Source organism: Anopheles nili, chromosome X (assembly GCF_943737925.1).
Source record: "Anopheles nili chromosome X, idAnoNiliSN_F5_01, whole genome shotgun sequence".
Lineage (NCBI taxonomy): Eukaryota > Metazoa > Arthropoda > Insecta > Diptera > Culicidae > Anopheles > Anopheles nili.
Window position 1 is genome coordinate 12,268,216 of NC_071293.1, and position 14,482 is coordinate 12,282,697.

Here is a 14,482-nt window from a genome sequence, read left to right on the forward strand (position 1 = left end):
GTGTATGATCTGCATTGCAAGCGAAACATCGGCACCTTTCACCCACTAACCCTAAGTCACCAGCGCTGACTTACCGAGCAGGATCTCCACCGTGCACTCGCTCATGTAGTCGTGGCAATCGAACGCCTTGCCGTTCTCCTTGTGCATCTTCTCCACCACCAGGCGCGAGTTTTCGTTGAACAGATCGATGAAGCTCTTCAGCACGTTCAGGTGGAAGGTCGGTGCGATCAGCTTGCGGTGTTGGCGCCATTTGTGTCCTGTTTGGGGAGATATGAGAGAGGTCAAAACGGAAATCCGAAACTCCGCACGCGCCCGAATGCCTGCCTTAGCGAGGAGGCCATTAGGGCGCGTAATGGCGTCACGTAGCGCCGAATATGTTAAGCCAAAAAATGCGCCAAGCAAGCACGAACAGCAGCCAGCCGTGAAAGTGCAGATAATTGTCACCATCTCGTGACCACAATCATCAGCACGTCCGCCTTTCGCGGGTACCTTTGCGTTGGCGTTTCCGCTCCCCAGAGCGCGGGTTCGAGTGAATGCTTTTGGTTGCTTGCTTTTCGTCTCGCTGTGAGTGTGTGTGTGTGTGCGTGTTCGCGCTTCTACGGGTGGCGGAGATTGCGATAATGGCCGCTTCCGGTCCTGGGTATGGCGGCCATTATCGGTCCCGTATGCAAATCGCGACCATCGCGTTCCGTGCCAATTGGTTTTTCGCCTTTTCGTGGGCAGCCGTGGAGTACGTACCGGTGCTGATGAGCAGACCGTTGCCGAGCCAGGGCTTGAAGAAGCGGTACTCGGGCGATTTGTCGATGTAGACGTGGCTGCTGAGCAGGAGCTCGACGTCGCGCGGGTCTACCAGGAAGACGATCAGCTTCGGTCCGATCCAGATCTTGATCACCTCGTTGTAGTCCTTGCCCTTCTCGATGATCGTACGGAAGACGGCTGTCGGGAGCACGATGTCGGGGGGAACACGTGTGAAAATGGTTAGAATCGGTACAGAAAGGTGTCAGGGAGATAGCAGATTCAGTGGGGAGGTATGAGAGGCATTAGCACGTCCGGTGACATCTTCAAAATACTGAATAGTCATTCGCTTCGCTTCGTTAGTCACTCTCAGGCGATTCTCTTCTAACCACCATTTCCAAGGACCATTGAGACGCTGGAACCTGCCTTCTTACCAGCATCAAACATCCAGAATGTTCGATCCGGGGGCAGTCTCCTTGGCGAGATCTTCATTCGCCCGCTTGGGGATGGGCGCTGTTTCATCTCTTTCCACCACTTTTGCATCTCTCGGTGGGTCAATCACCCTCGCTCTTTGATTAGAGCTGATTGGGGTTAGTGGGGATAACAAACGAAGCTAACGCTTCCGCTTTGAACGGGAGCAACAAGCAAAAAAAATGAAAGAAAGCACGCAGACGAATGGGAGGCCAGGCGACTGTTAAGCAAAAGAACCATCCTCCCCAGGTTGCGGTGTCTAAGTGCCTTCAATTTATACCGTTTACCCCACGGTCACCAGCCAAGTTGCCGCTGGGATGTTGCGAGAGCTCAGTTTGGAAGCGATTTGGACGTCTCTGTTCGGAACAGTGGTATGTTCCCGAAAAAATTAGACTTGCTTCTGGCTCTGACTCTACTCAGAGCCTGAAGCTGGTAATATTACCCTTCAGGTCGCTCTGACAGCAAAGCACAGTGATGGCGTTCTTTAAGGAGTATTCGCACTACTTACAGTGAGAACTACCGACCAGGTCCAGTGCGTTCCCGATCAGCGGCAGTCCTTTCGGTCCCGGTATCCTTTCCGCCAGCTCGAGCATATGACGGCGGGAAAGCCGCCAGTAGAAGAACCACAGCATCAATGCGGGTGCGAGCAGGAAGTAGAACATGTTGATCGGTGAGACGATGTTGGCGTTGCCATTGAGGCCATCTGCATGTGCTATGGTGGCGGACATGTTGGCAGCTTTCGTGGCAGCTAGCAGGAGATTGATCGAAGTTTGCGGGACAGCAAAAGCCTGGACGTTTGTCCACAGATGGAAACTACCTCACGGGGCTATGAAGCTTCGCACTAGCTCTACCCAGAATTTCTGGTGAGAGCTGCTACGCGTTTCGGTACCACGCCGGTACGACACTTCTGAGTACGTCCGTAGAGTCTAGTACACGGACACTACCGCGGAACAACGGAGATCACACAAGCACTTGGCACCACCTGCACCGACACCGCCAGTAGGGCAGTGGGTGGCTACTACACCAGGAGTAAACGTCCCAAAATGTCCTTTTTTATCTCTCTCCTGGAGTGTGTTCTTTTTGCCCCACAAGCACGCTCGAGTCGTCACGCGCCGTCACGGCCGTAGCACAAATAGGGCTCGAAACCCGATGTTGAAGGGGGCCTGCTAGCCCGATATCGTGTATAAAGGGGGGGTCAAAAAAAGAGGGGGAGTGTCACCACTGTCCTCCAGAAGGAATGCTCGCGGATAGGCTCTAGGGAGCTAGGGAGCTGCTAGCTGTTACCGCTGCGCTCGGACCACTGCAACTGACTGACGGATGGTCTTTCAAATTTGTTTTTATAGTCGGCATAATTTGCCTGCCGCCTGACGAAAACGCCGACCAACCACGCAGAGGGGGGCCCAGCGGCGGCGCCGTCGGAAGCCGGAGTTGGTGCTGGGTGAACAAACACACACACACACAGATTAGCTCGGGTACGCTCGGGCCGCTCGGGTCGCTCGTGGACTTCCCTTTCCATCTGCTGGTCCAAGCTGGCACCCGGGTATGGTGCGTGAGTAGATCGGCAACCTGTGGTGCTAATCCACGTCCTATACCCATCGTACAGGCGGTACTATCCCTGTCCACGCATGTTAGGTCATCCTGTGGACCCCGATCAAGGCGCTGACGGTTGGCTGCGTTCTTCCTAGTTCCTTGAGGGTACTCGCAGGTCACAAGGGTCTTGGACCTGATTTCCGATTGGCCGGTGTCCACCTTCCCGAGGTTCTGCAATCGGGGGTTGATCTGGCGGTGATTACGATGCGGTTTTTCGGGCAGAAGGAGAAGAAGAAAAAAGAGCGACACCTATTCTGGAGAAATCGTTTTGCATCTGTCAAAAACAAACCGCACTGGAGCTGGAGTGGTCCGCTGTACAAGGAAGTGATGGCACACCGGTACATCCCATTATCTTGGATTGATCGCCGCACAAAATTTTCGCACAAACTACACCTTAAGGGCCACCGCCCACGTGACTGGAACACCTTGAGCTGTGGGGCCGCGTTTGTACAACCTGTTTCTGGAGCACCATCTTTCGGAGCCAGATTTGCAGCGCGCGATTGCACTCATCCGCGATGGTATCAGCACGGCATTCCTGCAAAGGGCCACGTATCGTCTCGAGGCCCTCACCCTGAACGCTGGGTTACGGCACCCTACGCACGTCTCCCGGGGCGTGCGGAAACCATGCCGGAAAAGCGAGAACATGCGACGCTGGAGTGTGTTGACCAGAAGTACTCGTTGGACGCCCTCGGGGCCTCATACAGCGCTCTTCGGTAGGTACCACGTGGCCCTGCGGCTTCAACGCCGATGACTCTAACGACCAGGCAAACGTCTGCCCGCTCGTGACCGTCTCGGACATCCTGCGGATTTCGTCCGCCACCGGCGGGACGATAATTTGAATAATTAAATTATGCAATTTTCGTTTTTCATCTCGCGCGCGTGCACGCCACGCCATGGCGGGAGATGCGTGAGCAACGCGTGGCCCTTCGCGCAAGAAAAAGCGTGACCTGCGCGCGGTGTTAATGTCACCGAACGCGATCACGACCGTCGGTACGGGAACAGCGTTAGAATTTTTATGCGAATTCCATGTTAATGTTCTTCGCAGCGCAGCGATTCCAGCCGACCAGGGGGCCGTTCTGAGCCGGATGTGCGGCAATTGATTTGTTTACGATTCCAGCTGCATTTCTCCAGCTCGATTGATCTGCTCTAATGGGCCCTCTCACGGCGGGATTGCTGGTTTGGAGCACGACTTGAGATGGAAATTTCCATTTGTCACCAACAACACCTGAGCTGGTGACGCAACCGGGCGGTGAATCGAGCGGAAATCGATATCTTCGCCGTAACACGCACGTCACTGGACGCTTGCAGGAGGTTCAATCATAGTTAGCCGTAGTTCGCTAATAACAATGCGCGTACTATCAGAACCCTGGTATTATTCAACTGGAGTTGTAGCAAAGAGCTGTAGCCCTTCGCTCACCGGGTTAATGGTGTTGAAACGCCCTGTTCGTCTGCCCTTGGGGTCTGAGGCTTCAATTTGCACCTGGACCAGGGAGTAGCTCATTTCTAACAATCGACTGACCACTCTTTCGCCCTCACTGTCTCTCGGTTGGTCTATCAAGGGCCGCGTATCGGGGCCGGACGCCGGGTTTGGAAGTTTCGCCTTCCTTTACGAAATATCCTGCCTCTGGGCCGACGACCCCATCGTGGCCACCACCGACTCGGAATGTCGCCGCCATCGACAGATCGAACATCGAAAACCCCAAGCTCCGAGCGGTGTTCGAAACCGTCCGGCCAAGCCAACCGGATTGGCCGCTCGAATCGGGGAAGCCGGTTTGGGTACGTTTTTCTTTTCAGAGCAAGCGCTGCAAATTGCATCCCGTGATCTCGTGCGGTTGCATCAGTGCGTCAGTTGGCGGCTTTGATGCAATTTCTTTCGCGCTCACGTTTCTCAATCGCGTCAGCCGTGCACGCGCGTACGCGGCCATATTAGCGGCGACCATTTTGCGGGTCAACCCTGCTGGCTGGGGGGTTGTTGGGAAAGGATCACCATTTTTAGGTCCCTCCACATTTGCACGCTGAGTGGCAGAGCTGGCGAGGCTGTTGTTGGAGTACGTCGGTTCAGTGACTTACTGACCCAGGCATGAAAGTCCGGCCCGGGAAAGTTCGAAGACTTGGGAGATCAGGTCCAAGTAAACTCACTTCTGATCCCTTGCGTCATGTTGTAAATGTAGGTGTGTGATACTGATTTTTACGAGCAACGTAGAAGAGTTCATGCATAAGAAATACACCAGCTTCCACAGCATGAAGCTGGTGCAAAGGTTTCTTTCACTTTCACCTGCTCAGCACGTATTAGAAGCCTATAGTCTGATTCGACTGGTCACCTAGTTTCCTAGGTTAGCTACGCCTTTATTCAATCTACTCCTTTAGCGCGATGCACGGTAGATGTTCTTTTTTTTTTGCTTCTCCTCTATCACGCGGAGGTCCGTCGGTACTGGCGGGGTTTTAATTTGCGTACGTACGGTCGCGTTTGCGTCAGTTAGGGCCCCGATTGCGAAGTTCTCCGGGACAGGGTGAGCGTAAGACAATTATGATTAAAAGTGGGTGAGCCTACAGTATGCAATAGCTCCGTAGCGTAGAATTCTGATGACCAGACAGCAACGTGAGTTGATTTGAAAGGGCAAGGAGTTTGAACATTGGATGCAACATTGAATCACAATTTTAGTGACTTATCCTAAAGGGTACCACAAAAGAAGCCGCAGTGTGTAACGCATGATTTTCATGCAGGAACAAATTAGGAAACTTTGCAAAGTATGCCACAGAAGATGGTGAAACAACGTGCTTTCAATATTTAGTTACACCTCGCAACGAAACCTATGACTATAGGCTGCCTTTTAGGTATCGGAAGTCTTAAAATTTAGACGGACGACTCGTAGATGACAATTTGCACCACCTTCGGGGGTCCATCCTGACTGTCCTGCTTCTCCTTGATGTCCTGTAGAATCGCGTTCGTGATGGCCTCCAGTGCGGCCATCTCCTTCGCCTGTGCCTTCTTGTTACCGTGTCGCCTAGGCATGGAGACGACCGTTAAGACGCGGCGTAGATCGTTATGTAGAGCCGTCACATCGATACCGGTACCAGCTGATTCACCTAACCTGCGCAAAGTGTCCGCCAGTGGTCCAGATAGAGCCTACAGAGGAAGAAAGTTTGTTTTTACGACATGTTGGTCGGAGGATGGCGGTTGTAATGTACCTGCAACTTCTGCCAGCTCTGAGCGTACTGCCTGCGGACGAGTTCGATAATAGTACTGGTGAGTGCTAATCCGACCAGGATGTACAACGTGCAGAGGAGCATGTAGTTTGGCTTGCCTGAGGAGAAAAATTACGCTTAGCATGGGAGAACTACCACCAGCAGCCCTTCACTACTAACTTGGTACTAAATCACCGAACCCGATGGTGGTCATTGTGATGAAGCAGAAGTAGTACCCATCGAAGAAGTTCCAATCCTCCTCCCACAGCAACAGCAACCCGGTACCAGCCGCAAGGTAAACCCCTAGGAAGCCAACTGCTCCTACGGCGTAAAGCCACTTTTTGTCCGACATCTTGATGCCGGCATCAGGACAAAATTCTGGTTGCAAGTTAGAGATTAGCGTAAAATGGGTAATAGGTGCAACGAAGAGTTGGCTGCAGTAACATACTCACTCGCCAGGGCTAGAGCTGGGAAATTTTTGGCCAAAGTAGAGACGGCAGTCGCGAACAATCGACCCCAGTCCGCGATAACTGTTAGCGTGAAGGGAATACCGATGAGGGCGAAAAACATGCAGAAAACTCTTCCGCCTAGCGTTACCGGTACGATGTTGCCGTATCCTGCGAAGAAGGCGTAATTAACTAATCTGATAGCTTACTCAAAGCGTCACGCAATGTCTATGCAAAGGCTGGTCATTAAGAGTACGCCCCTGCTGACCTCCACGGACGTACGTACCGATGGTCGTAATTACGGTAGAGGCGAAGAAGACGGCCTGCAACACGCTCCACTTCTCAACAGCGACCGGAAAGTTCTGATCGGCATCAATCAAGATGCCACCCTGTGCCGCATCTTGCACCACCTGCATCAGGGTTTGGTAGGTTAGTAAGTCATTCCTCGTTGTTCATCACCCGATGCTCACCTGTTCGTACTTCTCCAGCTCGAGCGCTAGCAGCCGGTCCAGATTGAGCACGTCCGTGTTGTTGACGATGGAGTTGATGAAGTTTTGCCGGTGTTCGACCAGCAGTTTCCGGAGACCCTGCGTTCGGGCTACTTCGGCGGGTCGTTCGAACTCGCGGAAAATCTAGAACGACCAGTGGAACACCTCATGAGTTGTGGTCATGTCCCTAACGTTAGATGCGTTGCTTGCAAACGTCACCGTGAGATGGCGCTTTCGTTAGAGGTGGGACAGCTTTCGCGCCAAAAAACCGACCGTCTCAAGGACCAGCTCCAGTCCAGTTTTGGCTGGAACCTACCACACCTGTTCCCCCTCTTCTTCTGACTTACCTACCCTCCCCTTCTCCTCCTTCCCTGCGTGCCTTCGCCATGCCCTGCCCATGACGGACGTGCGTCATCCAGAGGTAAGTGAGAGTGAAATAAGCAAAACCGCACCGACAATGTCGCCCAATTGTCGTACACCACGGGTATACTACCTTCCCCGTGATCCCCGTTCGACCGGATGGACCGGTTGCCCTTCTCCCTATCTGCCCTCTGCGGAGGTTAGAGGCCACCACGCGCATTTGTTTTGCGACTCTCCACCGAGAGGGGCCCATATTTTAATTAGCCCTCGCACAAGCACGACGCTGGGGCAGGAATAGCATTGAACTTGAGCATTCGGCTCAAGTCGCCCGCAGGACGACGAGAACCTAAACCGCAACATCTAGGCCTCGCCGGTGCCTTGCCTCATTGCTAATTCCATTCCATTAGCATTTAGCGATGCTCGATCGGTCGCGTCGGAATTGATGCCACTGAACACGGCGACCGGGTCTGGGCATTTCCATAAGCAAATACCGCCCGGTACAGTCGCACGATTTGCGCCGTGTTCGTTTCTGGCCCGGCACCGGTGCTTCCGGGCGTGGTTTAATGCCATTCCGGATCTGGAAATGTCTCCGCCCTACGGAGAACTGGCGGCTCGTTGGGGAACAAATTGGCGCAACCAAACGCAGGTCCGTGGCCGGGTTTGTTACGTCGCTTTTCTGTGACGCACTTTGCGGATTTTGAAAGGGGTTTTTGCACCCGAACCGATAACGATTTGTGTGCTGTTTGTTTGCTTTTCCATTTGTTGCTGCCATCGTGAAATACTGGCGGGTAATAACGGGGTGGTTGGGATTAATTTTCCACGCCCCAAGTTCCTCGCGAAGGGTGGCGATGTCAGCCGGGTGATAGTTTATTATTTATCCGAATTTATTTACTTCCACAAACCCGGGTATGCCGGCAAAGCGAAGCCAATTACTCGCATTACCCAGTCTGCCCGGGTCGTGGTGAGGCGATCTATCATATCGTTTGTCGAAGCCCTTCATGCACCCTTCGCTGCGAAGCGTTTGAATTTGGGTGGAAAAGAGTAAATAAATAAATTCATTTTGGTATTTCGACTTATCGAACTCGAATGGGGTGTTTTAACAGATGGGATTTTTGCATCGCAAGTCTTAGTAGTATCGCTTTCGTCTTCTAATTAGAGCTACTATTAGAGCGCTACTACGTAAAGACAGTTCAATCTGTGACCTGAAGGGTTAAGACGTTCTCCACGCCTCAACATTTCGCTCGGGAAGCGGGAAAATCCAATTGGCACCGAAAACTACCACCCGCCCCGGAAGGAGCTTAAGGTTAACTGGTAAGGGTGGCAACAATTTCTCGCGGCTTTGACGGATTCCCGTGCATCTGCGAAGTGTCGGCCTTTGGCATGAATCATACCGGTTGGCGTTCCTCGGGCGCGTTCTATTATTGCGTCCGTTTTTCTTCTCCACGGCGGCGAACGTTTTTTGCGTTTGAAAATTTGTTTTTCCGCCGGGCGGGAAGTGAAAATAAACAGCCACCCACTTCCGAGCGCCGGTGTTCGTCGCGGCGTAACACGGCCGGGTTTGTAATCTGCTTAGGGGTGGCGAATGAGTTTCGGACGCAACCCCTTTTTGAAGTCGCTTAAGTCGCTGTGTGGCGCGGGTTATTTCCGTCCGGTTTCATTGGCGATTGCATTCGGTTTGTTTATGCGTGCGTTTTTGCTCGACCAATATTTCTATCCGGTGTTATTCTCTAATGAATTATTGATAATTTTTCTCTTAATTATATGATTCCATTTACTTGAATTCGTAGGAAAATGGCACCCAGAAATGGTAGTTATAACATCCCCTAATCCAGGTGTGTTTGTTTTTATGTAGTACTTTTAGAATGCCTTCTATGTATTTAATTAAATGACTAATTTGCTATAATAAATGACTAATTTGCTTCTGTACTACGAAACAGCATTCAACACCATGCGTCTCCATTTACTTCATATGTTACGTTGCTTGACACTTCAAAAGAAAAAGCTCAATTTATTACTATACTAGACACGATGAAATGGAAGCACACTAGAAGAAAAGTCCATTATAAGTATTTTTCCAAGTTTGTATTAAAGAAAGCTAAGGCATTAACTCATCTTAAAGAACCGAGTGGCTTAATGTGTCCTCATAAGCAAGTGGGAAAATGTGAAGCCATAATTTGAGAACGTGCCATCGTTAAGATCGGCTCCAGTCTCGCAATCCTGCGCGAATCCTTCTCAAAGTCATTACAGTAGCTCATAAAGACGATGATAAACGAGCCGCTTGGCGTCGCCGTTTCGCCGTAGCCTAGGTTCGGGAACTAACGCGTCGTCCTGTGCTCACCATTAACTAGGAGAAAAAAAAGCAGGACACAGTGTCGAAACCCGTTTCACCAAAGCCCAACATCCCAACGGCCAATTACCGCAAATGGTCAAGCGGTTTGGAGTGACGTTCGTTCGCTCTTCCGTTTTCCGCTTACACGGAGGTGGGCAACATGGCATGGGGAGAAAAAAAACACACCCCAATGGCTTTCCTCAGGATATTGGGGCCTGGATTGTCACCATGGCTATCCCGCACTAATGGTATCGCAAACAAATCATGCAATTTATTGGAGTCGTGTTCGTTTTTCTCGCCTTCTTCCAAACATCAGGATGTCAGGAAAGCCCAACCGGACACATGGTTGGCGCGAGCACGTGTTCGTATGGAGAAAAGCGGGCAAGCGTTTTCTACGTTCCACTTCCGCTGGAAGTGTGCATGGTGTGGGAAGTATAATAGAGACAATTCGCCACCTGTGTTTTGGTCCTTCGAGCCGGATACAATTACCTCACGCATCCCAAGCACGACTTTGTGGAACTCCTGAGGCGTGGAGCACGTGTTGTTTCGCGTAACTTTATTGCTTCATTTCCTTCCAACCTTCCTGCACACACATCTTGCCTTCAGCGGCAGTTTGGCGCTAGGTATGGCGCTTTGTTTGAGCACGCTCAATTTTGACAGCCCAAAGGCGAAACTAAGCATGGTGGGCTCGAATTGGATTAACACGTTTCGGGTTACGAGGTGTCAAGGAGAAAGAATGGGAAATTAATTCACCAAATTACGTATCAAATTTTGCAAGCGTTGCATAGAAATTGGGGGATTTTTTTTGGAGCATCAATCGGCGTTGTTGGGCGTGAGAATTGTTGTTTGAAGTTTGAACTACCAACGCGGGTTGCTGCGATGGATAAAAAGCACAACGTATTACGTCAAGTACCTGTATAAATACCAAATATATACTAATTCCTGCATAAAACACGCCATACGCCCAAATATTTATACATCAAATACCTGTATAAATACCAAATACGAATGTTATAACATACCAAATACCTGTCTAAATGAAAATATATATAATATGTCTATTTAAAATTGAAGAATATTTGGAGAGGGAAAGGCCAATTGCGGAAGATGGTTGATGTTTTATCATATTAATTGACTCAATAGCTATTTGGCATCACGATTTGTCAGCTCTAACGCATGTTCTAAACCTAATCTGGTAATGGAGCTACACGCAGCTGCATAATTCCTAATATGCTAAAACCATGTCCCCTAGGGCCTTGGGACCAACAGCAACCAGTCAACGGTTGATTTGCATCGGGTGACACTAATTTAATAAATAACCAGACATGATAAATGGGGACCTTCTCTACGCCATGCCCTCACGCTGTTCAAGTTCGCCGTAGGGCCTTCATCTCCAAAAAAAAACCCAATAAGATGTGATGCACGTATCCATTTTTACCGTGGACTACTTCGAGATTGTGGTCCCAAAAAAATAATGATAAAAAAAACACCGGCTCACACCCACAAGCCATTCCTGGGTCGTACCGAAGGAAGTGACCCATTAGGGCGGGCATGCAGTCTCTCTCTCTTTCTCTTTCTCTGCTTCTCTTTCGTTCATTCGCTTTTCGTCAAACGGTGGCGACATCCTAGTCCACCCAAGAACCTCGCGTCACTTGCGACGGTGACGAAAGACCACGAGCCACGCTGATAACCGGCGGTTGCCGATGATGTCAACGATGTTGATAATCATACCCCTTGCGTCCTGTTCCCACCCTTGTTCCCCCCCCCCCCCGGCCCTTAATGGTCAGAAAAGAAAAAAAAGGGAGCTGAAAAAAAGCTGTGTATGTTTCCTTCTGCTGCTTCTTCGTACGTTAGTTTCGGTGCGTTCTTAAGCGCGACTCTCCCTCGAAAAGGGATTGTGGGAAGGATACGGAGGGGGATGCTTATTTACCTCCCTCGTTTCCAACCCTCCACCCACCCACACATACACACGGGGAGGGACTGACTCTACCACGGCTCCTGAAGCCGGGAGTAGCCGCTTGCTCGATTACGAAAACAATTCCGTTTCGTTTCGGGTCGCGAGCGCGAGTCCGTTCCGTTGGACAACAACAATCAAGCCAGCAAATGGAGGCAAGAATTTCTCGAAATTATGCAAAATGGACCGGCGTCCTTCCCCTGCTTGGCGTACTCGCTCGCCCGCTCGGTCAACTCGGTCCGTTTTGCGTGAAACGACGCGCTGCTGCTTTTCCGACCCTTTTGTGGGGAGGGGTGGATCCGTCAGGGGTGCACCGTTACAACCATCCCAACCCCCTTTCACTTCCCCTATTTCACTACAGGGTAGGGAAGAGCCAAATTGGAACCGGAGATCAGGCGCACGTCAGAAGTCGGGAGAAGACTGAGACTGAGACTGAGGTCGAAGACGCATAAGGGATGCTCTTGGATCGGCTAATCGGACTGTGTGGGCTATTTTTAAACACCCCTCTTCCCCCCCTCCCTCGGGCCACTTCCCAGAGTGTGAGTCCCGTGTTCGTGCACGCGCATTTGACGTTCACGTCGCCATTGCTGGCCGTGTCACGCTTAATGTGAGCCAGCTCACGACCGATCTACGCTCCATTGTGCGGTGTTTGGGGTACGGGCATGCGATGGTTGCCCTTTTGCTGCACTCTGATCGCTGCAGAAGAGATGCTCATCAGCCCTGAAGGTCTCATAGGCCCGATTGCACAGCTTGAACAACGCCATCGCGGTGAGTCGTTCCGTTCCGTTCCGCTAATGGGGGTAGAACCACTCAGCTGGCTCTTGCTTTCGATGGGACCCGCTTTTGCCAACTCACTATCGCGCTCCGGCACGGCTAAAACCATCAGAAGCTGCGTTTAGGACACCGAACCGGTCACCGGCATAAAGTGTAGCCGTAATCCATAATCGTAAGGCACGTATTTGCCGGTTTTATGGGTACGCGCAAGAAACCACCCTGTGTAAGAGCCTGGGAGGTCGCGTCGGTTTTACGACCGGTACGCCGTTTTTTTTTTCAACCTTTGACGGTGGTGCTGCAGTGAGGGAAAATGCAACGCCTTGTGCGGCACAATGTATGCGAGCTGTGAAAATGGCTGCTGGAAATGTAAAACCCCCCCCTTTTTCGACGTGGTGTATGGTACCGCGGATGTGGACGTCTTTAAGAACCATGACGACACTGCAGCACCATTTGGAGTGCCTGCCAATCACGCCAAAATCCAAAATGGTTGGATCTCATTTTCTCATCCATTAGTGCACTTGGCACGAGAATTGTTTATTGGCTGCTAATGCAACTAATGAAGAGAAACAGTTGTGCTGGCTGTTCCTTAAATTAAATGTTTTCCTGATTATCTCAGAGTCGGAACCTATCTTTAGTCACAACACTGCGTTAGATAAGAATATATTCGCTCCAGGGGCGTAGATCGTCTCGTCACGATTCCCATAAACCGTTTGAATGTTTATGACAGTGAAACTGTGTTTATTAATCGACCTAACGAGCTGATCCAGAAGGCAGTACATTAGAAATTGCGCAAGTATACGAGGACGTGTTAATGGGTGTATTTTCGTGATCGTAAACCACGGTCAATCGCAAAAGGGACGGTGCATTAAGTGCACTGGAGGTTAATTGCCTCAAAGATGACTGTACAGTTTGCCAAAACTCCCTGCCAACGTTCGTCACTCGGGGGTGGCAACAAACGCCCGTTTGGCGCTCGGTAACGGAAAAAGGGTGCATTGACCGTACTACGGTTTGCATTCATTTGGGTAGCTGAACGGGTTGGCGAAATTATTCGGCTGACGTTCGACAAATGTGTCACTCAGAGGCGGAATAAAATCAAGATCGGGAGGGAAACAGACGTGGCCGTACGAAGAATGGTTCCAGTTGATTGTGTTTGTTGATCGAGCTGGTAGAGTGGACGTGTAATGGATGTTGAAGAGAAAGGAAGTTCGACTTACATATCCTCCGATGCCGCAGTAAGCGGCGAGTGACACCAGCAGGCCGATGTGAGACAGCACCTTCTTGATGTGCCACCGGGTGCAGAACTTCGCCAAACGATCAGAGAACGACTCAGGCCCATCGACGACCTTCACGTCGATCTTCTGAAAGTGCTCCAGCAGGTCGCTGTTGACCAGACCGTTTGTTGGCTGCTGTTGGTTGGTCATGGTGGTTGTAAGCTTTCTACCACGTCTCTTCCAATATCACTCTCTCTAGATGTACACGCTTTCAGGACCAAATTAATCGGACAGAGGACAAAACGCCGATCATATCGGGCAGCTATTTCTCCACAGGACACCGCGAGACACCACAGAGCGATGGATCGTTGTGTAAATGCTTTTTACGCGCGGGGAAATGGAGCTGATTTTTCGATTCTGGGTTCGATCGCGACACTGTGCTCCGAAGCGGGTCCCAATGTGCCAATACCCAAAAATAAAAACCATCCGTTAGCGGGGAACGGTCGAGCAATACTGCAGCTTGTCTGAGATGTCGCAAGGATGGGCCCACCCTGGGGAGGGAAAACGGTGAGCGCACGGAAGAAAAGCTGGCTGGCTTTTCCCTCTGGTACGATGGTTGTGCCGTACCAGGTTCGGGCCGCTCTCGGTTTGCATCTTGCGGCGTGCGCGCGCGAGAGAATTTCCCAACCGGCAAGATGCTTCGCGATGGTTTTCCACCGCATGACCGCATACGCAGGGAGAAAACGTGACGCGCGAAAATAAAAACACTGTATCTTAACGTACGGGTTTTCGCTGGTGAGCATGGCGTGGGAGCATTGCCGTGGGAGCGATGCCTACTATCCCTGTTAACCGCCTCTATCACAGCATTGAACGGATGATGCGAGAAGGTGGCCAGGGTTGTGAAGGTAATTTTGTTTTGTTCAAAGGTTTAATAAAGG

The 14,482-nt window shown here is 51.0% G+C and overlaps 2 protein-coding genes across 2 annotated transcripts in view; both read right to left on the reverse strand.

Moving 5' to 3' along the window:
- Positions 1-1,934, reverse strand: part of LOC128728306 (cytochrome P450 4g15) — a 4,799-nt gene extending 2,865 nt beyond the window's left edge. Inside the window, exons 1-3 of the mRNA XM_053821926.1 lie at positions 1,715-1,934; positions 739-936; positions 75-257 (exon numbers count right to left, since the gene is read on the reverse strand). Coding sequence (XP_053677901.1) covers positions 75-257; positions 739-936; positions 1,715-1,934 — 601 coding nt within the window. The remainder of the gene's footprint in view (positions 1-74; positions 258-738; positions 937-1,714) is intronic.
- A 3,216-nt stretch (positions 1,935-5,150) lies between these two features.
- LOC128728307 (TWiK family of potassium channels protein 7) lies at positions 5,151-13,988 on the reverse strand. The gene is made up of 7 exons (XM_053821927.1): positions 13,548-13,988; positions 6,899-7,060; positions 6,715-6,838; positions 6,435-6,599; positions 6,163-6,360; positions 5,986-6,101; positions 5,151-5,923 (listed from the first exon to the last, which is right to left on the reverse strand). Exons 1-7 carry the CDS (start codon positions 13,752-13,754, stop codon positions 5,651-5,653), a joined length of 1,245 nt encoding a protein of 414 aa, XP_053677902.1. The 5' UTR covers positions 13,755-13,988; the 3' UTR covers positions 5,151-5,650.
- Between the last annotated feature and the right edge of the window lie 494 nt (positions 13,989-14,482).

What these genes read in the sequence shown, in the direction of transcription:
- LOC128728307 (XM_053821927.1), bottom strand. Translation starts at nt 13,754, where the DNA reads ATGACCAACCAACAGCAGCCAACAAACGGTCTGGTCAACAGCGACCTG. An exon ending in ACTGCGGCATCGGAGGATAT is followed by an intron (nt 7,061 to 13,547) that starts GTAAGTCGAACT and finishes TGGTCGTTCTAG; the next exon opens with ATTTTCCGCGAGTTCGAACG. An exon ending in CCCAGCTCTAGCCCTGGCGA is followed by an intron (nt 6,361 to 6,434) that starts GTGAGTATGTTA and finishes ACTTGCAACCAG; the next exon opens with AATTTTGTCCTGATGCCGGC.